We start from the raw sequence: 27,938 nt of genomic DNA, 5'->3' as shown, positions 1-27,938 counted from the left end.
TTTATGCTTTGGTCATTGGAAACTGAGGTTGGGCTGGCTAGCATAGTGTTTTCAAAGGTTTCCTAATAAAGGATCCTGGATTCATGGAACAGTCAAAACAATGTGTGTTAAGTTTAACAGATAAACTTTGTGAACGTTTTTAGTAGTTTCACATATTTATTTGTAGAGAGTATTATGAAAATCACTGTTATTCTTTAAGCAGGACTTTACACAACTAAATGATTTTACATTTTACATGTTGATGGTGGACTGCTGCCCAGCTAACTTATTTTTGGCATCAGTGTATTTGCTCAGGGCTGGTTCTGTAGCAAATGCTTGGCCTCAGACTACTCACATATCTAAAATTACATAAACTTCTGCACTTTGTTAATGCTGCAAGCTGCTTGTGACAGCAGAGCCTACCTTATGAGAGGTACCTAGCAGGATAAACTGTATCAAACATAGTGTGTATGTACCTGGTTGTCACCTTTTGAATTGAGATGGTAATAATAAAGTATCATTTAAAGGCAAGTAATCAATATCAGTAATGAAATTGTTAATAATTATATTTCAGTTTTGTATGTAACTTATTTTCCTCATATTCATTTAATTCTGGTGTGGGCTTGTTTGGTTTGGTTTTTTTTTATTTACTGACTCTGGCTTCTTATTGCCTCCTAGTCTTCCATTCCTTTCTAATGCTAAGACAATAATTAATAGTGTTGTCGTTACTCAGCCTGAGTGCTGCAACTACATTCTTTGGGCTTAATTCTCCTGTTTGTTTTTCTTTCTCATCATTACTTCCCAAATTATTTTTCTTTCTTACATGGCCTCTGCTTGGGAGTCTTTATATACCTCTTTTCCACAGAGGAATTAATTTGCTCCTTTGTGTTATGGCATAGGCTAAACTTTATATTTGTCATTTTGTTCTTTCAAGCTCCTTCCTTCAGTCACTGCAAGTAACTGAAGGAAGTGTTTTTCAGTTATACTTTTCTCTATACATTTCCATTATGCCAAGAATTGCCTCCTAATTAAAAGTGTCTTGCTAAACAAAAGATGATGTGTTTTCATTTTGGAAGCTTTAAATCTGGTCTGATTTTATGTTGTTACACATCTTTCTTGGCAAAACCTTAAGCTGGTAAATCTGTGCCTTTAATGAGTAGGCCTTGAAGAATTAAGTTCCTTATTTCCAAAATGCATACTTTTTTTCTAACTTTCTATTTAGTTGTTGTGTTCTTTACCGATTTACAAAGCAGAACAGTCTCAGTTTCTGTAAAAGATAGAGGGGTTGTGGAATAAGGAAAATATCCTTAATGTGAAGAACAGCATTAATACTTTGATGCTTGGCTTTGATGCTTTTGTATTTGGAGGTGTGAAGGCTAAGAGTACAGAAAAATTTGCTCAGAGTGATCACATCAGTAACTGAAAAAATGCTTCCTTTAGAAACAGCATTTTAATAGAGTAAGGAAATATTTTTGACAGTCTCTCAAGATTTTTATTTTTTTAAATTCATGGTCATGTTATAGTACTGTTGTGCTACTTGTTAATAGCATTTGTGTATGTTTTGTTATGACTTAATGGTTCACCTGTGCTATTTTCTTAATTTTACAAATTGGTTACTTTATTCCTATCGTTTTTTGAATATTGAAACACTTCTCTCACTACCTCTGAAACACCAAACTTATATTTTTATAATCTTCACACCTTAAACTGAGTGAATAAAGATGCTATTAACAATCAGCAAAGCTCAGTGCCATCAAGAAATGCCTAGTGCAGTATTTTTAATAGCTTCAAAAAGTGAAAAGCATCTTTTTTGAACTTCTAGCATAAAATTAAAATACTAGCATTGTTGAACTGCCTGTTTAAAATTGTAACGATCAGAGCAATAATGCTGGGGTATGACTTATGCTGTAATAAATTATCTCCTTAAGATTATTCTGTGTTGCTAAGTAGCATGATTTGGTATTTAAATTTAAAATGTATGGTGTATAATGCATAGTATATTCAACGTTTGCATTATTATCTTTTTTTTTTCTGTTTTAGTCAATTGAAGAAAATGAAGTTTATTTGCCTAATGATGAGCTCTGGATCTATGAAATAGATAGTGGGTTATGGTGAGTTGCATCCTCTACATTTAAATAATATATAAAGTTAATCTTCACATAAATTACAGTTAGCTGCGGTAAAAAGACTTCAGGTACAGGAGTTATTTGTCATGTTCTCTGGAGCTTAAACAGCAGATGTTTAATGTAAAGACTGAAGGACAGACGTATGTACTTGCAAATTAACCCTAGGAAACACATTAATTCATTAAGTATAATTGCTTGGGGTTGGGTGTTTTTTTTTTTTTACAGAACATTTGAAATTGTTGGCTTAAGGCTCTGATGTTAAAACAGGTGTATTTTATTCAGGCATTTATTTTGGCTTAGTTCTCCATGCATTAACCTTTATGTTAAAAGGAATATTTAAACATTGGATATTTGGGTTCTTGATCTATTTACGGTGACCTTTTTTTTGTTATTTCTTGTGTTCTGAGTGTATTTGCATAAATAAAATAACCAGACCTTTCACATCACGAGCCATTTATCCGCACATTTTATGTTTGCATGTCACATGCAGGGAGAGAGAACAATACCTCTTTTTAAAGTTTTTCAGTGTTTTCTATTACAATAATTGCATTCAGTCTGGTGAAGTAGTACCCATCTGGGCTTAAATGTGTTTTTTGCTAGCTGTATTTCTAGTCTCCCACTGTTTATGTATTTCTTGCATACCCATATTCAAAGTAACAATTCGGAGGAAAAAGGGGAGGAGGGCTAGACCAGGAAGGTGTCTCACAGTATGTAGAAAGTTCCACATGCGTGTGGTGAAGTCACTGATTTCAAAAACAACAGTTTGCACATGGTTAGCTGTGAAGTTCTAGCAAGTCTTTTTTCATTTTCAAGATTGTACCCTCACTGACACTGCAGTTTGCTGCTTCTTTCTTTTGGTGAAAGGGTTGGCTAAAGCAACCTCATACTCTCTCGGTTTTCACACCTGGTATTCCTGGACCGGTGGTCTAGTACACCTCTTTATATGGTCACACGAGAAACTGGATCAGGAAAGTGATCTGAGTTAAATTTAACTTTTCTTATTCCACGGTTATTTTTAACCGGGATCTGTTCTTGATCTTGTTCTGTTTGCAGCACAAACAGTTGTACACATACAGCTGAGTGCACAGTATGACATGGAAACAAGCAGAAATGAGAGGGAGAGCAGAGAAGGGGAAGGAGGGCCAGCCTGTGGCAGTGCCAGTGCCAGAACAAAGGTACTGGGAGCAGTGCCCTGAGCAGTCGTTAGTGATTGCTGTTTTCAGCAGGGACAGGTTACATGTGCCTTGTTCACAGCTGGTGATTTAGTGCATAAGAAGCTTTTACTTTTGATGGTTGCCTCCAATTCTTTTAGGTTGGGGTAAGGTCAAGCGTCAGAACTCAAAGCTGTAGGAATCCTTTTCTTCTGTTTAGCTACCAGTAATAGATAATGAAGGCATCTGATCTAGACACAGATGTATTAGAAGGGTATGAATGGATTTGGCTGGGCCAATACGTGTGGTGATATCAGAACTGGCAGAGAGAAGAAAAAGTGGAATCAGGCTTTGAAGATGGGAGGCAATGACTGAGGAGGGAGACTGGGTCAAGGACCCAGGTGGAGGGCACAGAGTCATATCAGGTGGAGGGCTGAGAAAAATGCGTGGGAATGGCAGGGAACGGAAGCTTCAACCAGAAACTGTGGGGCAAAAGCTGGGGCAAGGAGTTGGAGCACCAGCACAGAGAGACTGGGATTTGGCTGCTAAATCTAGAGAGGCTGAAGGAATGGCAACAAGGTGGAAATCTGAAATAAATCATGTCTTCTGTGCATGTAGGTGTGAGAGGGCAGTGCAGGTCCTTATCTTCTGTAGGAATTTGAGATTCTGGGGAAGCTGTTTTCAGTGTGGGGTGATGATTCTAAGCACAGTCTTGGCCGAATGCTCAGCCTCGTGATTCCAGGAGAAATCAAGTTTAATCAGATAGTTGCGTAGTGCTTGAGATGTGTGATGTTACAATTTACATTGCAGGAAGTTACTGGTTTGTAAGGTGAGACTAGCAAGGGAAAGGTTAGGAACTGCTGCTGCTACTGCAGAACAGAGAACTCATTGCTAAAATTGTCATTATCAAACATTTTACAGTGCAGTGGAAAATGCAGTTTTACGAGTGGAGTATGAAAATTAGGGAGTACTTCTGACCTTTATTTCTACTTCTGCCTCAGTTTTCCATTTGTAAAATAACAGCAATACCATGTTATAATTTCAGGGATTTTTGGAGTTAATAGTACTTCCAGGTTTTGAATAATTCATGTTTCAGCTCTATGAATGCTCTTCTAAGATGGGCTTCAACTTCAGAAAAATTGAGATGCTTCATAAGCATAGGCACAGTATTCATATGAAAGTCGTCTTAGAACACAGAAGGCTGACTTCATGTATCTGCTATATTTTCTAGTGCTAATTATACCCAAAACTTTGAGCTTTAAGTCTAAAAATCATTAATTTGTCTGGTTTAGGTTTGTTAACTTTAACAGATGTGAAAGCAGCACTGTAAGGCTTAATGTATGTGCTAAATTGCAGGACAATGCACCTAATGGAAGGAGAGTTACCCACCTCCATGTCAGGAAGCTGTGGGGCAAGCATTAATGGGAAGCTGTACATATTTGGTGGATTTGATGATAAAGGATACAGTAATCGGGTATTGTATTATTTTCTTTAATACTGCATTTGAATGAATAATGTTGCTGACTTCACTGGTGTTTTGTCGGGTGTACTTTACATTCGAATTAAGGAGACATTTAAGGAAAAGCTTTATTTTTGTAGAAGAAGTATACTTTTAAACTGACAAAAAACGTTTAATTTTTGTAGTAATGTTCAACTCCACATATTTTTCACTGAATCATAGCTTCAGAGTAAGATCCATTATGTGAAACTTCATATATTTATTTCTGAAAACTGCCAGTGCTTTCTCAATTTAGTTTTATTTTTTTAATATCTTGGCAGTCGAAATTGAAATTGATCTCAGAATATCACTTTTCTTTTTGCTCTTTAATAGTGATTACCTTTCTTATCTAATCAGGTAATAATTAACATTAAAATAGAGCTACCTGTTTCCCTTGTAACTGAAGACTGGTATAGCAAAATAGCTGAAATGAGCTGTGTTAGCATTTAGTGTAAATGAAGTCAGACTTCAGTCTTGACTAGAAAATAACTGAAATGGAGCCTGTAACCAGATCTCAGTTCAGTACCTTGTCACAGGCCTTGTTGATTTTTGCAGTTACCTGGTTAGGTTAGGTGGAACTACTGACAGTTCTGCCAGTAGAATTGAACTGAGCTGTTTGTCTCACAGAAGTATTTTGCAAGGCTTCAGCTGACTGTGGAAAGAGCGGGATATTACTGGTCTGGTCTGGCTGAGTGAAGGCAAGGAACCTTGCTGCCAATTCTGACACTTTAACTGTGTATTCTTGTGTATATTCATCTCCTTTATGTTGCTACATATTGTAAACTTCACTGTCAGTTCCTTTTGGTTTTTGTTTTCAAAGGAATGAGTGTATTCTGGGGGTAGTGGGTTGTTCTTTTTGTTGGTGATTTGTGCTGGATTCTTCAACATCATTTATACTGAAAATATTGTAATTTTTTTCTTTTAAGCTTTATTATGTTAATTTGCGAACAAAAAATGGAACCTATAGGTGGAAAAAAATTACAAATTTTAAAGGTCAACCTCCTACACCACGTGACAAGCTTTCCTGCTGGGTGTATAAGGACAGGTAACACATTAAGAATATTTAATATGTGTTAATTGCAGAGAGGAAGTACTATAAAGTGAAGAGCCCGCAGGTTTGGGATTCATGAAACTCTTAATTCTTAGCTTGACTTGCTGTGGGATTTTGTGTAATTCTCCTAACAACTTTCTACCAGAGTTTTCTCACATGTGAGCTGAATTAATGGTAAGTATAAACCCACTTTAGGAGAGGGGTGGGAAATTTAGTAGAAGTTTGTGGGATGCTTTGAGGCTTCAGGTGAAAATCATTATGCATCTATTACTTCTATTTTTAATTTTAACATATTAAAAAATCAATATAAAAATGATGTTTGTTTTTGTTCCATTGCGTAAACATTAAATTATTACCTGCAATAATATATTTAGTACATTTTCAAAGATACTTAATAGCCTACAGATGCTGACAGCTGCAAAAGCATTTCAGTGATTATAAGAATCAAGTCATCTTAGGTATTTGTGTTTGTAAAAATTACTGAGTATTGAGAAAAAATACTTTCTGAGAATAAATATGTTCCTTCAGATAGTGTTTATTGTCTAGATATCTAGTCACAAGTGAGATGTCAGTGATTTATTATAAAGGTTATTGTAGACAAGAATACGATGTACATTGAGCACTATAAAATGTAAATTATTTATCTGTTTCCGGAATCTACATCTAAAGAGGTTTTGCATAAACTGTATAATGCCTCTCAGTACTCTGTCTTGGGTTTGTAATTCAAATTTAACTGCAAGATGTATGAAATTACGTATGTTTGAACAACTTCTAAGCTTTTAATACGAGATTATTAAAAATGTAATTCATCTATTCAGAGTATCATGTAATCTGCATACTGAGAAAATCACCTGTTTTAGGTGGCAGAGTGTAACCTTTTCATTTAACAATATCTGGGGACAAGCTACGCACCTTTTCAAAAGTAGACGTTAAAATTTCACAAGATGTGAGTTTGCAGATCAGGATGTCTTGGTGTATTGCACAATGCTTTCAGTAACTCTCTTTCCCCAGGAATGTCAGTCTGGAATGACCTTCACCACCCTATCATTTCCTAAATTGCCTTCTCCCAAGATCACTAACAACTATACCAAATATCCTCAAATGTTGAAGTTAAACAAAACTTTAGGAACCATTACTTATGGATGGCCATTTCATGGGTGGAATATTAGGCTGGGAGGTGTGTAACAATACTTGCAATGCAAAATGTTCAGTAGTGCTTAGTTGAAAGAATCTCTTTATAAGTACAGAAAAACTTTGTGGGTCATAAGCAGTTTGTGGGCAGAACCTTGGGAACATTTTTTGTGAAAAGATGTATACAGAAGGCTAGCAAAGACTGCAGGAGCACAGGAATTTCAACAGAAAAGGGCAGGAATTCTAGCAGAAGCTTAGGCATTTCAGAGTCTTGTGTGTTATGTGTCAGGTGGAGACTCGTGACTGAAAATGTAACCGTAATAAGTTTGTGGATGAAGAAAGAGAGAATAGGGACTCCCGGGTATCTGAAGTCTCCTTCCTAACTTATGTGGATTTCTGTCAAGCTTGTTGAGGAGTGTAGCTGTTACCTTCATCTTAGTAAGGATTGCTATGTAATTAGGTGCAATATGAAATATTTTAAGTTGTTTATATTATTACTAGTACAGTAGGTAAACCAAAATCTGAAATAAATTATTACAGCTTATTCATTTGAATGTTATTTACAAAGTAGCCAACTGAAGATATTTTTATTGTTGTTCTTTTAGGCTAATATATTTTGGTGGCTATGGCTGTAGGAAGCATAATGAACTGAGTGATTGTTTTGATGTCCATGATGCATTTTGGGTAAGAGAGTGGTCACAATTCAGAGTGCTTTGTCCTTATTGATTGTAAGTACGACAATCTGACTGTTTTTTTTTTTTATTTATAGCAGAAATGCAAATTAAGAAGCTTCTACTTCAGATTTGAAATTTTGGCTATGCCACATTGGGAGTGTTGGCTCTTTGGTGTATCCCAAGTAGCCAGTTCTAAGCTTTGAGTTCGGTGAAACAAAATGCTGGCAAAGCAGAATCAAAGGCAGTATTTTAATTCTGAAGACATATTATTTAAGTACAGAACTCCCAGAAATTTTTAGAAGTAATTTCCTGGAAGTAATGATAAGGAATGTACAGCTTCACAAGTCTAACTGACAAATACTTTCAGTTAAGTTCTTTTAATTTGTTATGCCGAGTAAATGCCATTACTTTGAGATGTCTGGATTAGTTAGTTTCCTGATAAGATTTCTTACAGTTAATAGAAAGGAGACTGAATACAGTATTTAGTGACATGAATTAATAAGAAACAGATATGCATTCATGGGAGTATAGATCTTTACATCAAATGTTAAATACTGACTTACAGAAATGTATTACTTTGTACAATTATTTATTTCTTGGTATGCTACCCACAAAATTGGAAGGTAAATTTGTCTCCTGCAGTGCATTATGTTGGTGCCCAAAACCCATTTTCAAAAGCTCATCAGCCCTAAAATTCCTGAACGCTGTTGTCCTTCAACTAGACTTGAGCTGCTGCATCATTATGAAAAATATTAACATGTTTCTTTTAATAAAATTCTGCATTTTCTGTTTGATGGATCACTTCTGGGTCTGTATCTAATAAGCACAAAGATTTTAAAATAAAATACACTTATTTTTAATTTTTTTTTCTTTTAGGAAGGACAGATATTCTGGGGATGGCACAATGATGTTCATGTTTTTGATACAACCACACAAACTTGGTCTGAACCAGCCATTAGAGTGAGTGTGTTTGTCTGGTCTTTCAACACAGTTATTTTACTGCATTTTGAATAGTTATTGTGCTCTAGAAATTGATGTTGAGGAAAGGTAATTTGAATACGCTTAGTGTTGCTCAGGCTTATAACATGAATTGGGGACACTCAATGCCTCTGCAAGGTGAAAAATTCAGAACTGGTACGAATTTCTTTTTTCTCCACAGGGTGTTATTAGGTGTGGTTTTTTTCTATAAAGTGGTTCTGATGCAAAAAAAATAGTTGTAAGCTTCAGAAAAGGTATTAGAAATCTGGGTACATTAGAGGATGATACCATATTCTGTATCTAGGGGATAGTTTTGAGATAAAGTTTTGTATTCAAGCTTTAAAGCAACTGTTGGGAATATAAAATTGCTGTCAGCGCTCCATTATTGGAAAGGCAAGGAACTGGAATGCTCCAGGAAAACATTCAGTAGGAATACCGGAGTAGGGCTGAGGAACAGGGTGTGGAGGTGGTGTAGCTCTGCACAAAGCAAGCTCAGGTCCTGCAGAAATGGATTATGATTATACCAACTTTGGGTATCTTTATAGGCCCTGCCAGGGCTTTGGCTCTGGAAGAATGTCATGGCTGGAATACAGCCATTAATTGAGCCAGGCCAGCTCTATATTCATCCAGCCTCACACCTAGCCCAGGCCAGCTCTGTATTCATCCTGCCTCACACCTAGCCCAGGCCAGCTCCGTATTCATCCTGCCTCACACCCAGCCCAGGCCAGCTCCGTATTCATCCTGCCTCACACCTAGCCAAGGGTTCTGGAATGAAGCAAAGGTCTTTGGGGAGCATGTGGTAGAAACACAGGTTTTAACAGTGCCAAACTGAACTGTTTTCATATAAAGCCATTTGGATGCCTGTATCTGTGTATAATTAATCTGCAACATGGATAACCTGTCACAGATAACAGACAGTTGGCCACATGAGAGATTAAAGTCTGCCAGGAGATTTCTTCCTTTCTGCTGCTTCCCCCTTTTCATAAAGCTGCAACGTCAGTGTGAAGGATAGTATATCAGGCTGAAAGAACAATAGTGGTCTTTAAATCCAGTCTCCCTTGGCTCACCTTTCACAGACTTAAAGGCAAGGGGTGAGAGATAGTAAACACACTGTATTGCTATTTAGACCTTCAGTTTTTCTTTTTGGCATAAAGATACATGTTTAGTATGTGAAGGTTATACGCTCGTTATTTTGAGCTTTGTGTATAAGGAGTTGTTGTATTCCCTTCAGAAGTTAATGTTGAAAGGTCTTTTGAATAAATTTGTCTCAGTCATGCTATACTGGTAGAATAAACAGATCAGATATTCTCCAGCAAATACATGACTTTTAATAGTTTTCCAAAAGATCATGTACACTTGCTTTCCCAGTAAAATAGTAATGTCCACGTTTATATTTACTGTTATTAATATGATAATATACAATAAAGGTTAATAAAATACTGGTCAATTTATGTAAGAACTAAGTAGAAGTGTGTGTATATATATATAAAATATATATATGTAAAATATGAGCGTCTGACACTATTTTATGGACTTTATAGGATGTCTAAAATTCCTGTAAAACTAAATGGAAAAAAAAAAAAGAAATTACCATTGAAAAGTAAAAGCCAATTTTGCTGTCTTTATTTCTGATTTACACAGGAAAGGCTTTTTGGCATGTGGCTACTGGATGTAACATGAAATTTTAAGCTCTGATTTCCAGAGATTTTAGTATCAGTTCCTGATGGTTTGCAGTTTGGAAAAATAAAACTGCATAGCAGATACCAACTATAACTGATGTGTTAACTGTAGTTTTATGCTTAGGAATTAAAGATCAATTAACTGAATTTCACTTAAGGAATGATAAATCAGACCAAGAGGGAATATATTAAACATTAGCAACTGAGGGAACTCAGTTAAAGCTGTCCTTGGCAATTATGCCTGTCTTTTAGTGTCTGTGGAGTTTTGGACATGACTACAAATGATTTCATTATTAAAGCTGCAGTTCTGTCAGCATGTTGATGCGTGTTGGCCTTATATTTGCAGTGTCTGTGTTACTGACTTACTACTATCCTTGGCTGACTTACCAGTACCCTTTGATGATGTTCTGAAGGATCTTATTTTGGTTCTTTCAGGGTGGAGATCCACCTCAGCCTCGAGCAGCTCATACATGTGCTGTGCTGGGAAATAAAGGTTACATCTTTGGAGGACGAGTGCTGGTTAGTGTTTAATTAAAACATTCTATTAGCAGTAATACTGTTTTCTTGGCAGGCTGGTTTTTGTTGACTTTGTTTGTTTATTTTTTTCAATGGCAAATGACTTTGTAGTAGAAAAAAAATCCAAAATGTCTTTGGCCTAACCTGTATGTTAGGGGTGTTGAATCCAGGATGCTCCTTTTCATCGCCCTCTAGCTTACAAAAGAAAGTCTGTTTTTCTGTCTGTAGTATTAATGATGAAGCATACACTGTCCCCAGAAAAGGAAAAACCAGATGACTCTATGGTAAATGCCAGTGTTTATAAGTCAACAAAAGGGGTTGTCATGTGTGTCACCTGTGTAGGAGACAGTTCTTTGAGAGTGGAGCAAAAGCAAGCCTGCTGACAGAGCAGGTTTAAATAAATGATGAGACGCTGGCATTCTGGGCTTGCTACAGCATAGCAGATGGATACATCAAACCTGCTGGCTTTATTTTTCCCCCATTTCACTTAATGAAATGCTAGCAAGCAGTAAATACAACTGGGATTTTAGTTTGTGTTCCCCTTTCCCCCCACACCCAGCTAAAGAAAGAGGAAATGTGTAAGAACAGTCAATTATATATACATCTCTCATACCCTTGATGCTTTTACCTCTGGGAAAACGAAGTCCAGAATAGTTGTTGGGAGACAGTATTTTATCTTTACAATTGCAATATGTCATGTTGAAAGGTAGGAAATAACAGATTTCACTTGGCTTTATAATTTAAACTTCTGCCATTTTTTGCACATAAGTAACTGAAATACAGACGTCTGGAAGAGCAGCATGTGATTATGATGTCTGCATACAGAGCTATTAGTGTCTGTATATTCAAGCTGGTACAGGATGCTGCAGCATGTTACCTGATAGCACAGGCTACTGCAAGCATAGGTCTTTCCAGTCCTCTTAAGCTTCTCTGCTCTCTGAATGTCAGTTTTTCAGTCTCAGTCTTTACCTTTAGCATGCTCTGTGCCCGTGATGCAGAATGTGTGCAGCATATCGTAGAGATTGGTGTTAACAGCTTTATTCTGTGGATCCAATATAAGCTCTTTACAGCAAGAGTAAGACTTGTATTTCCTTTCTTGATAGTTAATCCAAGACTGTACCATTTAATACACTGGGAGTATCTTAAGTCTGTTGTCCCTTAAAGCACAGCAAGAGCTGTCTGTATAGGATGTAGTCAGTGCATATTTAAATTGAAGCTAGATTCTTATTCTATAATAATAACCTTTCCTAGCTCTTTTTAGCTAAAAAAAAAAGTAAAAAAAAATAAAAAATCTGTACCAAACAAACTTGAAGCCACCACTGGTAAGCAAGGATACTAAAACCTCTCAGCAACACACTTAATTTTACTAGTACAAGATTTTTCTCTTGAGTTCTTGTCTGCTGAAGTATTAATATAAGAATTTAAGTCTGAGACAACAATCCATTACAGAAAATGTATTCCTGTTTTATGTCTGAAAATAGGGATGGTGGTAGGAAGTTTGAACTAATGCAGGCTCCCTTATCGTTAGTGCATTTTTTGCAAGGGTAGTTTCTTTATGGGCTGGAAAGTGTACCAACTCTATGCAAAAGCACAGAGAAAACAGTATTTTTAAAGGTCTCTGTATGAGCTGGAGTCTACTCAGGAATGTGAGAAACAGATTCTGTAAGGCAAGTAAAAAAACCTAAGGTACTGTATACTGTACTCTTCTGGTTTTTGTTTGTTTTTTTTTTAATTTAAGTTTTTAGCTCTTTTTACCTACAGCTAATTTAGAGCCTTTAATCATATTCAGCTAGAGGATGAGCCTTGATGCTTTTTATCTCTACTACTATGAAAAGTAACAGTGAAGAAGCTTTTGAAAGCCTTCAGTGCTGTGTTTCTACAGTTCTGTTACATGAAGGAGAAGGAATTAACTGTTGGTTGGAAATGCCCTACAATGAACATTTGCCAACTTCATCTTGGAAAGCTGCCATAACCTAAATCCTGCATTCTTAAATACTTGCAAATAAAACAGTGTAAAATTGCACTTTGTTCCCTATCCCCTGTTCTTCAAGCTGTAAAAGCTGTACTTGAATGCAGTGTTCTTCTCAGGCAAAGACTACAGTCATATCACAAAATGGCTTACTCCTGCTTGCTCAGACAGAAATCAGACATACAGGTTGAGGCATGTTCAGAATGGCCACGCAACATCCAGCCAGTTTTTCAGTCTGTTGCTTCCTACGGCTGCAGGAAAGTTTTTACCTAAGTACATTTTCGGAGCAATTAGAAAAGAAAGTAATCAAAATTGATTCTGTTTATTCTTACCATTCTTCATTATGTGTTAATGTGGCCTTTCCATATAGGCTCACAATCTCTAGAATTATTGCTCTCTGACTCAGAGAACTGCACACAAGTAGATTCCAGAACTGTAGATTTGGACACACTTGATTTGCAAATAACTAAGGAAATAATAGGATATTAGGAGAGATTGAGAAAGTATCTAGTCTTGCTTGAATCTTGTGTGTTGGGGTTAGCCAGACTAAGAGCCCTGTGCCTCTGCTATGGACTTGCTCTTTCCTCTCTTGCTAACCACAGCTGAACCAAATCCTGCTCCTCATTTAGCAAGCCTGCAGATGTGAGAGGGAAAGAAACCTAGATGTGAAGAAGTAAACATGCAGCTCAGGACCTTCTTGCCTACCGTTTATTTCTGAACACTTCCTCAGCCTTCAAAGCCTTGCTCCCTGGGGCTTTTTGTTAGCAAGGGCTATCTCTCTGACGCAGAGGTCTTCACCCCAGAAACAGAATAGCATTGATGGTTGTGTACAGACTAGTTAGGGTTGCTGCACTGTGCCTGCTGCAACTGAACTGCTTTGTAACTCAAGCTAGGGTTCTCAGGCAGCCTCTGCAGGTGAAATTATTAGTAAACTGGAGCTTGCCTGTCATTTCTCCACTGTGCTCTTGCATGATTAGATATGCCCTGAGAGGACATGCCCTCTGGCTTCTATTTAACTCTTGACTATTTACTATAGGATTCAGAAATGCAAGAAGGCTTTGATCTGTAAAAGGCTTTTCTTTTCCTTAGGTAGCATCAGCTCCTTAATAATGATTTGCTAAATTTCAGTGAAACCGCTTGGGAACAATGTCAGAGAAGAGCGAAATTTTGGAAAGCTATATTAATTTTGTGGGAGAGCAGCAAGTGTGATTTTCACCTTAGTGAGTATTATTGATTAATTTTCTATTCTAGAAATAAATGAAAGAAAACTTAAAAAGGGTAGGGAACATTCAGTGGGGCTTGAGGAATTAATGTTAAGTCATGAAACAGGAAAGGAAAGCTAAAGACATCAGAAAAACACTACATTTCCTGACAGCAGGAGTAACTCCTCCCCAAAGGATGAAGTCTTGCTTTTCTCCATAAAGTAAGGAGCAAATACAGGGTTGCTCTGCTCCTCCTTCTCCTTCTAGTTCACCATAATACAAATCTTCCCAGGGAAAAGGCTCTACAAGGAACCAGAAAGGGCCAGGAAGTGTCATGAGGCTTCTCCTATTCACCTTTCTGGGAGGAAAGGGCACCTTTTTCCAAACTTGGAGCTAGAACTGGTTAAAGAAGATGATGATGATGATCAAAATCAATTGTACCAGGAATCATTTGAAAACAGGCTCAGAAGTATTATGTGGACTCTGTTCCTCCAGGTAAGCCCCTGAAAAAACAGAAATGGGAGAAAGTGGGAAGGAAGGAGAGTTAGTCCAAAATTTGATGCAAGTCTCATGTTTGATTTAAGTGGAAAATTTTCATATAAAGGATGATGAAGTAATAAGTCTTTCCAGCAGCTCTTCAGACATCTGATACCTTAATGTATGCATGTTTGTATTTCCTGTTATCCTTTCTGTCACAGAAGATCAGAAGATATGTTGAACTGCAGTCCTTCTCTTACAAAGATTTTGAGCTGTGATAGCTGCTTGATTGTAAATCTCAGAATGGAGAGCTGCACAGTTTACTGTAACAGCAGTGAGCAGTAAATATGTCACCCTTAATGCCTTTGATCATGCTAAAAAGCTAATCCTGAGACAAAGCAGATCCTGGTTAATGTTTACTGGGCTGCAAATAAATGAACATGCTATAGATAAGTAGGATGTCTAAGGAGTCCCTGTAGCTCAAAGGGAAATGTAAACCCTCTTATGAGGCTTGATGCTTTCAAGCCAATTAAGAATTATCTTAGGATTAATGATTAAATATAGTAGGTAGCATTTAGAAATACATGAGAAACTGCAAGAAAACTTTGCATGTGGCAAGTGACTATACTATAAGCTGACTGTGCTCTATAGTTTCCAAAATAAGGGTCGGGTAGAAAGGCATTTTCATTTGTCAAAGCTATGTTAAAGGACTGAATCTTAAGACGTAAATGTCCAACTGATGCTGTGTGTTGAATTCAAAATGAGATTGATGTAATTATGCATCTGTCAGTCTGTTGAATCATGAGAATGTAAAGATTGTAATACATTGATTTCCCAGGGGCCAAGAAACTGAAAGCTACTCCGTCTTCTGCCTAATGCCTAGGAAAGGAAAGTCAGCGAGGAGGTCTTGAACAGGATCTTCTTGAAACCAAAATTTCCATCATAACAGCAATTTTCTTTCTTCCTTCTCTTTAATAGATGTCCTCCATATAGAACTATGTTATTCTGAGATGATTAAATGTTTTTTTAGTTCTAGAGGCTAGGATGTTGCTTTTTATCACCCTACCCCTAAGTTTTTAGCCGTGTACAGGTACAGTAGAAGATACTCAGTAACTGCATTTTGCTTTCTGCTTGTATAATTTGTTCCACATCTCCATCAAAGCCACCTGAGGGAGCAGGAAACTGGATAGACTTGCCATGGAAGACAGATCTGTTCCACTAGCTGTCAGCTGGACTGTGCTTTACTGTTACATCCACCCTCTTATAGGGGTAAAGTCTCCCAGGCGATGCATAAAAGCCCTCACATTCTGCTTTTCTTTAGCCTACTGGCCTGTCTGAAGGCATTCCAAAATGCTAGTTAACATTCTCTTCCCTAGGACAGAAAAGGGCTAGAACATACTTGATCAGAGGAGGCCATAGCTATCCTGAAAACCTTGCTGTTTCCTGAAATACCCTGAGAGACTTTCCATAGCTCTGATGGACAGCTTTGGAAGTCTCTCAAGCTCACTAACTGGCTGAGTCCTCGGGGGTAAAACTACTTCTATTCTGACTTAAATGACAAGTCTAGTTTCTGCCTCAAAGGATCTGCAAGCTGGAGAAAGACTTATTCTAATAGATCTATGTACTACCCTAGGAGAAAAGAAATTGTAAGGTAAGGCAAAATATATTTCCCTACTTCTCAGATACTGTTTTGTAGTACCTAGGGGAATCACAAATACCAGTCAAGGGTATTGAGAGCCACTGAAGATATTGCTACAATCTAAAGCAAAGAAATTCTTATATTCTCCCCCCTCGCTTTATGTTTCTAAGACGCTTACCTCCTTCATCTCAAAACACAGGCAGATATGCAAGTGTATTGACTTCCCATTGTTCTTATTGATACATTTTATTATGGCAAATGCTGAAGGGTCATAGAACCTTGTTGTTGCTAGTAGTAACTCTGTGAAAAGGCTTGCCTTCTGGAAAAGAGAAAAAACACAGATGTGACAAACTTTCTGTGGGATGTCATGTACACAGTACAGTACCTGTTAGAATATTTCAAGGAATAAGTGACCAGGCAGGAGGATGCATAGTTCTGGTCAGAATGCAAAGAAAAATAATGAGAGGAAACTATCTGTAGAGTGTTTATACCTTCTGCAATTACCTACTGTGAATTCTATGGATGAAAATTGGAATACCTTTGCAGGAACTGAATATCACATAGTTCTTCACTATTAAACTACTACTAAAAGCTAAAATTTGCCCCATAGTGCCGTTGCATGACTGTAAATATTCCTGTCAGGTACTTTTTTGAGAGTTGCATGGGTTTTTTGAGGAGAAATGCTTTTCATCTGCCACACAGTACAGTGTTGTTTAAGGCACATGGGTATAGTTTTCTTCAAAATGCTATTACTTGGAATATTCTGACCTGGGAAGGCCTTGCTGAAATACTTTGCTCATTGTTTGTTTAATATAACACAACTGGGATTTTATTTATTTGTTTTAGCAAACTAGAATGAATGATTTGCACTGCCTGAATTTAGACACTTGGACTTGGTCTGGAAGGTAGGTATCTCTCTATAGCATTTAAAGTTGAATGTAGCAGATTGAAACATATTGTTAAATAGTTCCACTGCTAATTTTGTAGCTTTTCCAAGAGGAGAATGGGAGTTTGGGGACTATTTTAACAGCTGTTATATTGTGACTTCAATTTAATTTAATTTTATAGTGGTTACTAAGCTTTTTCTGTTCCGCACCAAAGCGTTGATGATGCTGTTTTAAGCACAGCATGTAGTGATTTAACATTTTAATTTTCAAGACTGGTACGTTTATCCATATGGAATTTTAGTTTTGATGTCTTTTTGAATACTGTTTTTACTGTCTATATTTGGCTGATTATGGTACAGATTGGGGAAAGATCTTAGCCCATCTAAGATAAGCATCTTAACAATTTCTTAAAAAATCAAGTAAAAGCATATTGCTAGGTGATAAACCGGGAGATAAATGGGTGATAACCACTGTTCTGTTCCTATTCTCGGGGTAACCTAACAGTAATTTCATAAAAGACCATGAAATACACCTTTCCTGAGTACTCGTCCTGCTCCAGGGCTTTATGTGCTTCATACACCTATGATGGACAACATTAATCACCTGTTAATCAGACTGCTGATATGCCCCACACCAAGCGGGTTCTCTGAGCTGAGAGCAAAGCAAAGGAGTAGAAATAATCGTAGAATGGTTTGAATTGGAAGGGACCTTAATGATCATCTAGTTCCAACTCCCTGCCATGGGCAGGGACACCTTTCACTAGACCAGGTTGCTCAAAGCCCCATCCAACCTGGCCTTGAACATTGCCAAGGATGGGGCAGCCACAGCTTCTCTGGGCAACCTCTTCCAGTTCCTCACGACCCTCATAGGGGACAACTTCTTTATATCTAATCTAAATCTCCCCTCTGTCAGTTAAAGCCATTCCCCCTTGTCCTTTCCCTAGAGGCCCATGTAAAAAGTTCCTCTCCAGCTTTCTTGTCAGCCCCTTCAGGCACTGGAAGGCTTCACTAAGGACTCCCAGAGCCTTCTCTTCTCCAGGCTCAACAAGCCCAGCTCTCTCAGCCTGTCTCCGTAGCAGATGCTCTAGCTCTCTGAGCATCTTCATGGCCTTCTCTGGACTTGCTCCAGCAGATCCACGTCCTTCCTGTGCTGGGGGCCGCAGAGCTGGATGCAGTGCTCTAGGTGGGGTCTCACAGAAGCGGAGTGGAGGGGGAGAATCCCCTCCCTCAACCTGCTGGTCACACTTCTGTTGGGGCAGACTTGGATATAATTGGCTTTCTGGGCTGCAAGTGCACAATCCTTCATCTATTCCTTTGTGCTGCTGATGGGAGCAGCACAAAGTCATCCCACAGTGTCCTTTCAAAGATCTCTTCAGTTAACATTTATAGTTAACTAATCAGTTTAATCCCCCCTTTTCTTTGCTGGTTGTTTTAGAATTAACAGTGCTCTTCCTAAATGATAGCATAGTCAGATTATTGCTTTAGCTGCTTACTTTTTGTTGTTGTTGCATGAGCAGTTGCTGTTTGCTTGCTTTTTATCACCTTTCAAAAGGAAAACTGGGACAGTTGAGTGAGAAGTCAGTGAAAGGAATTTCAAGCCCTGAAGGAGGGATGTCCAAGTTCTAAGTCTTCAGGCAGTGTTCCCTTTTGTTTGGCATTTGAAAGATAATACTGAAGTTTTTAAAAGTGTTCTCTGGTCTTCACCTGAACACAACAGACTGATTTTTCATAGGTATAGACACACATCCTTAGACTAAAGATAGTAACACTAAATGCAGCCTAGATTCCTAAAAACTAAGATTGTTCCATACTCAATTATATCTATATTGTGATCCAAGAATAGCTCACAAGACTTACCCATGATTCAGTAGAGACTTTGATCAGTATAAATTTAGGAGCCTACTGTCCAGCCATTCTGTAGCATCTCTGCAGAATCTTTGAGAAACTGGGCGGGAGGAGGGGAAAGACTTTAAAAAAAATAAATTTAAGAGGTTAGGAGGTAAAAAAAAAAAGTCTTTGCAGAGTGTCTGCTGCTGTGGTGGCATCTCACAGGTGGTAAAGCATTCATATTTATTCGTATCTAGAGGGGTAATTAACCAAAGGCTGGTGTTGCAGGATGCTTCATGGCCTGAGTGCTGTTCTTTTCTTACTCAAGTGACTGATCTTGGGGCAAATAAAACTCAGGCTAATCACAGGTGGCAGAATTTAGCTGAATTTAGTTGATCCATTGTCAGCTGCAAACTGGGGGGATGGAAAGGGTAATTTCCTAGGGCTAGATGATGTATCCTCCGAATAATTTATTTGTGACTAATAATTACCTACTATGGTAAAATCGTCTCATATTACTTGGCAAAAATCAGTGCATCTTTCAGGACAATCTCAAATTAGTATTTACATTTTTACTCCAGTTTATAGTTAGTCTTTGCACAACTTGTTTGGAAAATTATTTCTGGCTACACTTTTTCATAAAATCAAAGTGGTGGCTGTATTAGAAAGTGGGCATTTCTAGGGATCATCTCCAATACAAAGAATTCAGTCCTAAAAGTTGTGTGATTCCACAGACAACATCATAAAATAAGACAGTAAACAGGTAGTTGAGGTTTTTTCTTTCTTCTTTTTTTGTCTGAAATTTATATAGCAAAGAAACGCTTGCGGAGGCCAATATAGTTATGTATTGAGAGTGTAAAGAAAAGAAAAATCACTACATCCTTTGAATACCAGTTGAATAGTTCTAATTGGACAATCCATTTGCAGCTGAAAACTCCCTCTAAAAAGCCCTAATGTCATTCCAGTATTTTACAGGTGGGGAAATTCCTTTAGACTTGTTTGCTGTTAGGGTAAGCATTTTCTCCTTTAGGTGTTTCTTGCAAGGAACCTTTCCTTTCTTATGCAATGCTTTAGACTCCATTCTACTGAAATTTCTGATCCAATAATGAATTAAAAATTGGGCAGGATGCAGCCTTTCTTATCTTGATAACAGAATTATCTCAGCCATTCTGCAGCTGCAGAGAGATTGCCTTTGATTGCCCATGTGAATTATCACCAAACAAGACTTGAGGACTTAATATAGATTAAAAACTTTGGCTGTCTGAATTCTGCTGACCAAGACAAACTAACTGCAGTTGTTTGAAGTTCTGTAAAATACAGAGCAAGGAGGACTTGGTTTGTACAGTCCTGCATTCAAATTCACTTATCAGACATCTTCTGAAAGAAAAATTCCAACTACAATAATGATTTTATTTAAAGCCCCATGGCTTCTCATTAACCAGTCATGTCAAGAGTTTTTTGATGTTTTTTTCTTATGCAATTCTATGCAGGTTTCTTGAGGAATTGCATAATATTAACCTCTACTAATTCAGGAATATATTTGAGCATGACACTGCAATATTTGTTTGCCACTACCCAGAAGTTACTTTGCCTTCCCTGAGCTCTACTGATTTGTTATTCAAAACATTCAATATCATATCTGTTACTGTGATAATTTTTTGTATCAGTAGTGTGAAAGACTGAAATGTTAGCACCCATCTGTATCTGGTATATAGTTTTCTAAACATCAAAGCTGGTTGTATCTCAGCACAGTGTGCCCCTTTGCCAATTTTAGAAGCATCTTATACAAGAGTTGTGCAAAGCAGGCACTCAAAGACTGTGACTTGGCTTCAACTTCAGTGCCAAATTTAGGACAGTTTTGCAATCACAGTTTAATTAGCTATGGCTTTTCAGTCTTTGCTTCCAGATGGAGAACTGCTTAGCAGTCACCAGCAGTGAAATTCCTCTAACTGAACTGCGGATGCCTGTATTGCTCACCCCAGGCCTCCTCTGTGCTCAGTTAAGAGAAACAGGCACTTCTTGAGCACAAGACAACTGCTGCTAAGTCAGACATGTAACATAAATCAAGAGTTGTTCTTTCGAAGGACCTGTTTCTCTTCACTGATGATAAAGGAAATACAGATGACTGCACTGTTCATATTGTAGATTGAGTACACATCTGTGTATATGACACTGACCTCACTTTAGCAAAGAGGACGTATTAAAAAGTAACTGGTTCTTTGAGATATAGTCTACCTGGCTTGAACATTTCTTTCTTACCTGCTCTGGGCAGTCTCCCACTAAAATTTGGGCACTGCAAGAGAGCTTGTAAGTGTTTGCACCTGCTTTTTCCACCAGCTTTCCAAAATGAGGACATATTGAGTATGCAGTGGCCTAGACTACTTTGTGTGTAACTTCAGATACTTCACAACAGGAGTTGCCTCTTTGCATAGTATTGAGATACTAGGTGGGCTGATGCCCTCTGGAGGTCCTTCTTATGTGCTGGTTCTGTTGGGATCCTCCTGAGACAGCTGTACACCTAAATGCCTAAACTTAGTTATACAGCTAAATGGTGTGAATTCAGGCCACCCACTACAGGTAATCCATTATGTTCAGGTTCTTTACTGCTCATTTTCTCATCTCGAGCATACTTAACTGTGTAGCTAAAATGAAACAAAAATCAAATCTGTATTTTTGTAACATGAGCAAATTTCTTGAATAATAAACCTTCATCTGTTTTGTACTTAAGAATTCCACTTTTTACTAAAATTTATCTCAAAATTTGGGTGACTCACTATTGTGTTAAAAGGCACAATGTTTGAAGAGATAGTAGCTTTTGAATAGAAGGTAAGGCCACAGTTCTTGCATCATTTAAGATAATTTTCCTAGAAGAGAGACTGTAGCCCTCAGGATTCATTATGTTTTATCTCAAATAACTGAGTCTGTTTACCTTCATGTTCTGTGCACTTTATTTGAATATGTAGTCCATCCTTTACTGTCCTAAGTGGCTTCAGTTGTACATTTAAGTAGTGGCATTAGTGATCTTAAGAAAATAAGCAAAATAACAATTAATGCTTTTGTCCTTGCATTTGATACGTACATACCTGACATTTGAAACGTACATTCAGACATTTGTTCAGAGAACAGTTACTACAGGAAGTTGCTGTGTTTAGATTTGAACACTACTCTTCTCAAGAGTAAACTCAGATTGCTTAAGTGCAGTTTCACCAGGAAAATATCGAGGCTTGTTCTGTGACAAACTAAATTGTTAAATTTTTTGGCAGGTTAATTTTCAGCATTCTTTAAACGTTTGTTTTTGTTTATTTGTTTCACCAAGAATTAGTATCAGCGGAGAGAAACCGAAAGATCGATCCTGGCACACGTTGACTCCTATAGGAGATGACAGACTTTTTCTTTTTGGTGGACTAAGTTCTGATGATGTTCCTTTAAGTAAGTAATTTAGAGATTATGATTCTGTGGTACATTTCAGTACTAACCTCATGTAGTGTGCACATTTGCTGTCTTTCTTAAACAACTTTGACCTAAATCTTGCTACAGAATTTTCATGGCACTGACTATTTCTCTAGCTATTTTATTATTTTTATAGAAATTCATTGTGTAGTACAATGGGAACATACGATAATAAATCTTTCCTCAAACTGTCTTGTCATCTAAAAAGAATAAAGGCAAGAGTCTCATTTTTTGATATGAACAAGGGGTAACTTGATATCAATAGCAATTACATGGAGAAGATATAAATAGTAATATCAACATAATGTAGATTTTTGGATGAGTAACAAATCACAGCTACAAAATGTTAAATAGGAAATAGAACAGTCTTATACTGAGTTGCTTTTCTAGAAAAGGCAACTTCTTTTCATGAAAAAATGTGAAATCGGTGAAAATAGTTTTGAGTGTCACAGATATATTCCACTGAGAGCAGGTGATTTTCTCAATATATCAAGAAAAAAAAAAGTGTATTTTAAGTCCAGATTTCCATGCTTTCTGTGGCTGAGTGGTTAAGTTACAGACTGAAAAGATGCAAGTTAATGTCATGATGATGTTACTGTTATCTTAATATAATGTGCTCTTAGAACACAGAGTTTTTTGTATAAATACAAAAGGTCCCAGAAAAAGATGCTAATGTATGTTCTTATATTGTAGGTGATGGCTGGATTCACAGCATTACAACAAATGGATGGAAACAACTTACCCATTTGCCTAAGAGTAGGCCTAGGTATACAAAAATAGATCATGTTTGCTGAAATATAAGCATTTTTAAAAATGAAGTAATTTTAAATTACCAAACAGTATTTTTAAGCTATAGTATAAGAATATTTTAGAAAATTACTGTGGTTTGCTTTACTAACTTATGTTCCTTCATACCTGATACAACATTATAACTTTCTGTATTCGTTATAGTCGATGCTTACTTGAATTGAAAGATTATTTTTTTTGTGATGAGGAATCTGGGTGTCCAACTAACCTGGTGTTCTATAGCCAAATTTTTTTTTATACAAGAATATGTAATCACATAACTTTGAGGAATTAATAACCTATGTGAATAATAGAGGTTGATTAATGTTGATACATTATTAGAAACATGGGGGAGAGAACCATGAAAATGTTGATGCACCTTTTAGGGTTTAAAAGTATTATAAACTAACTTGGTTGTTTGTGGTTGGTTGGTTGGTTTTTTGCCCTGAGCAGGAGCACCTAATTATGATTACAGTTTTGCAAAACTGAATTTAGTACTAAACAGCACATTAAGTGACTGTGGAGTTTTATAATTTTTCAAGGTCTTAACTGCCAACCAGAATGACCCACTTCTAGAATGTGTTGCCAGTATGAACAATAATACTGTCTCTTCCAGGCTCTGTATCACTTCCCTCTAGTTTCAGACTACAGAAAAATACAGATTCTTTTTGACTAAAGAAAGCAAGTTTCATGTTGAAGCTGCCACTGAAAACAGGTGCTTGCTGTACCAGAGCACAGACTATTTTTTAACACAGTGTTTAAAACATTCTCTGTATTTGTAACATAAACACTATTGAATTGATTTGCTGTAGATATTAAATACTCAGTTTTTCATGGAGGTCATTCTACACATTCACCCAGGTACTCTCAGCACAATTTTATAGATTATTTTTTTTAAGCATAGTGTACAATTCTGGTCTGGCATTTGCATGCTGCCTGCCTTACGTTCTGTTGTTATATTACTGAAATATCTTTACCTCAATTAATTTTCTTTTCCTGTTTTATCCTATTCTAGGGTGTCTTTTAAATATAAGAGCACTGTTAAACCAAGTTTTCTGCTTTCTTATATTTCAGACTCTTTCAAGCCCAAATAAACATATATCTTAGCTTCATAGAATATTTTCTGTGTTTTTACAATTAGGGAACTGATAGATAAAGGGACTAATGACTGCCTTAAATAACATCATTTAACTGCCTTAAAGTACATCATTAGCAGTCAAGGATCACGTCTGTCCTTGTGTTCAGTTCTTTACATGGATGGTCTCATAAAAGTTAACTGCTGAAGTGGAATTGTGTAGTTATTTTTACTAGTGCATCATGAAAAAGGATCAGGAAGGGACTGAATATGTTTTTTCTGCGGGCAGCAACTCAGGGAGCTGCAGCTCAGCCTTTGCTCTGCAATTAAGCTGGAATAACCTCTGGCAGTAGGGCTGGATGTAGGGAATTGTGACTCTCAAACCCCAGGTGGTTTTCAGGCAATTCAAGGGCAGATCCCATGCTGGGCTGCAAAGTCGAACTGTCACTTGGCTGTGCTGGCAGAGAGGCTATTGAACAAGCCACCTTCCTTGCTGCAGCAGAAGCACCAAAGAGGGTTCCTAAGGTTGACACCACTAAATTTGCTGGGAACTGTACTGCACATGCAGCCCAGACTCCCCAAAGGGAACAAAGCTTTTGGGTGACATGCTGACAAGAGTCTCAGAACTCCCTCAAGTCCAAACATGTCCTGTGGTTCTTTACCACCTCAAGGTTTTGGTATGCACTTTGTAGGCAGAGGAGAGTTGCCTTTCATTGACCTAATTGTTTACTGAAGTAAATGACTGCTCCCCTTTTTAAAAAAAACTAAAAAAATACTTCAGCATTTCTCAGGAAGTCCTGGAAGCATGGATAAAAGAGGCCATACCAAAAGCATTTCTCTGTATTGAACTATGATGAGTGTGAAGTGCTTACTTGTACCATAATTATATCCCTATACTTACATGGGATTACTGCAGCATCTCTACAACTGAAAAAGGTTTAGGTCAGTTCTGTTGCTCATGACTTTACAACAGGATGCAAAATGCACTGGCAATAGTACATGTATGTGTACTTCTTTTATATATTTCTATTATTTTATAGTAATGCACAGTATGTCACATATGCATTCATGTATTTTCCTGTTGCTTATTCAAAATTGAGTCCCTCCTCAAATTCTGTAAAGATTAATTTCCTTCAACTTTTATTTTTAATAATTTCTAAAAAATTGTCTTTCAGGTTATAGATCTGTGATTCTGTATTGGTAGAAAATATTTTCTTTTTCTTTCTGACCATCAGTTGTACTTCAGCTAACATTTTTCATCATAAGTTAAGATGTGGAACAAATTTTATGTTTAACTTACAGATTCCTAGCATTTTAATTACAATTTAATTCTGCTATTCTAGTTAGAAGAGCTGTGTAAAAAGGTTACATCAGTTCAGCATCTGTGTAATTAATGTGTTTTGTTAGAATGTTTAGGTGCTAAGTTAGAGTAGCTGTGAGAGGACAAAAACTCTTGTCAGTCTGTAGAAAAAGCCCCAGGTTGCGAGCTAGGATGTCAACAGAATCAAGGCAGGAAAGGCTTCCCAGTGTTCTTCGGTGACGAAGTCCAGGCCAGAGTTTTCGTAATGCAGATAAGGCAGAGACAGATCTATCTACAGGTATGAGGAAGAGAAAAGGTGGGATACAGTTTAGCCTGAGGAGGATGGTGAATAATTACTGATATGAATGGAGTAAGAAAGTGAGAATGTTTACTTTTGTGTGAACGTTCTACTGGTGCACATTATTGTGGTTAAGTAGATTTAAAGGGCCAGAGCTCTGTGGTGATAATCATCTTGTGATGCTTACTTCAGTAGTGATACACCAGTAGAAAAATTACAGATTTTGATTTGCTAATAATAAAAGATAAATCTAGTAAGGTGTAACTGCTGAAATAGCAGAATCTTTGTTAAAGTAAGATTATTCAAGTCAGGTTTGGTTTTGTTTTTTTGGGGGGGTTTAAATACCATGTGCTTTTATATGCATTTCACAAAATTTACATGTGGGCATGATGTAAGTAAATGATCCCCAGGAAACTTCGGGGGGAAGCTTAAAACTTGAAACAGGATAACCCGTGTTCTGAAGCTCTCATCCTAGTGTTTGGGGTAAGAGTCAGTACTGAAAACCCCCACTCTTATAGCCATTAGAATTGTAGTAATGAAATAAAGAAATAGTGGAAAATCTTAAAAAGGAAAACAAAGCTGTTCTTTGCAAATGCTTGTTTTGTATAGTTACTTTGTTTTCTAAAAATTTTCCACTGTAACGCTTTCTCGAAGTAGTGATAAATAACACAAAGTATATATAACTATACATATCAGAAGAGTCAAATAATGACAAAAATATTTTGGTCTGCAAGAAATGTAATCATTCAGCAAAATTCTCATAAGATGGATACTCACATTGTTCTCTCCTTTTATACTCCTAAAGAAATGAGTAACATCATAGTTTATGGTATGATATACTTTAAGGTCACCTTCCCTTCTTATGACACAGGCCAATAAAGAACAGGCTTTATTGTTTCTGCAGCTCACAGAGCAACTTGTAAAATCCATTACTTAAAATTGTAAGATTCTTCTGGGTGAGTAGCAAGGCCAGTAAGACTTCAAGGCTCTGTGCTTAAGTAATGGAATCACAGGATTTTAAAAAAGTGACCTTTCCATTTTAGTTAAAAGGAACCTTTATCCTTATAGCAAAAAAGGAACCTATATCCTTATAGCAAAAGTCTTTTCAGAAGAAATTGAATGTGAAGAATGGAGGAGAGTCTATGTGAGGTGAAGAGGTTAACATACAAGTAAACTTAATGCTTCTCCAAAACTTTTAAAAGCATTTAGTTTTAACATTTGTTTTGCTGGCAGCACACAACCGCTTGTTGTCACTTGATCACTAATTCTACTTAAAATTTTATTTCTAGATTGTGGCATACAGCCTGCCTTGGAAAAGAAGGAGAAGTGATGGTGTTTGGTGGAAGCAAAGATGACTTGCATTTCATGGACACAGTCAGTAAACTGAATAATGAAATTATAGCACTATGATAATAAAAATTTATATCAAACAATAAAATTGGTGATGGTATGGGGTTCATTGATATGTGGTGGTGAGAGATGTGACCTCAGGTGTTCTTGGAAAGTAATTTAGAAGGGTTTTTCCTTGCTCGTGTTGGGCTCATTAAAAGGAATTTGTTATTCATATTATTTATAAATAATTATATATTACCCATTTTAAATTAGGCACGTGGTTGTAAATGTTACATTAATGTAGAAAACAGCAATGTTTGAGATAAGCCATTCCTGATTTTAATGGTTCATTTTTTCCGTTGCTCAGGGTCACTGCAGTGACTTGTTGATATTTCAGACTCAACCTTATTCACTTCTCAGGTGAGTTGAGGCCACTGACACATGGAGTTCTGTAAATCTTTACGGCACCATGCTTTTACATGTGGGTTTTAACTGTGTAATCCTACATAGGCAGGTAAAATATGAAATTAGCTTAGTAATAATTGAAACATGCCATGTACAGCTGTCCATAGCAGATTAAACACTGTTGTATTATACTCTCCTGCACATGCAGGCACAAGAAGTGTTGCAAACAACATAAGCTTTTCTAAGTTGTCACTCTTATGGCTTTAGGTTATAGACCATTTACTTAAATCTAATTCTTTTTTCCTCTTTTTTTTTTCCTTCTTCAGGTTGTGTCTTGACTGCATTGGTAAAAACGCAACTCTCCTAAAGAACCAAATACCATACTTGCCATCCAAACTTCTGCAGCAAGTGCTGAAAAAAATAACCTTCTGGGCTGCAGTTAACCACCGGCAAGAGAAGAAAGCTGAGACTGAGAGACAAAGTCAACTCAGCACCACATGAACACTGGC

The 27,938-nt window shown here is 37.1% G+C and overlaps 1 protein-coding gene across 1 annotated transcript; it reads left to right on the top strand.

Annotated features, from left to right (window-relative positions):
- Positions 1–2,022: 2,022 nt before the first annotated feature.
- KLHDC1 (kelch domain containing 1) lies at positions 2,023–27,938 on the top strand (the record flags this gene model as incomplete). Its single annotated transcript, XM_010024130.1, has 12 exons — positions 2,023–2,090; positions 4,613–4,730; positions 5,681–5,799; positions 7,542–7,620; positions 8,487–8,570; positions 10,703–10,786; positions 16,917–16,975; positions 22,100–22,212; positions 22,927–22,999; positions 26,982–27,066; positions 27,392–27,444; positions 27,756–27,938. Coding segments are annotated over 12 exons (1,110 nt in total), but the record flags the coding sequence as incomplete, so codon positions are not given.

Source organism: Nestor notabilis, unplaced genomic scaffold (genome assembly GCF_000696875.1).
Source record: "Nestor notabilis isolate BGI_N333 unplaced genomic scaffold, ASM69687v1 scaffold20421, whole genome shotgun sequence".
NCBI lineage: Eukaryota > Metazoa > Chordata > Aves > Psittaciformes > Psittacidae > Nestor > Nestor notabilis.
Note: the sequence above shows the minus strand (reverse complement) of the source record. Positions and strands in the feature narration are given on the sequence as shown.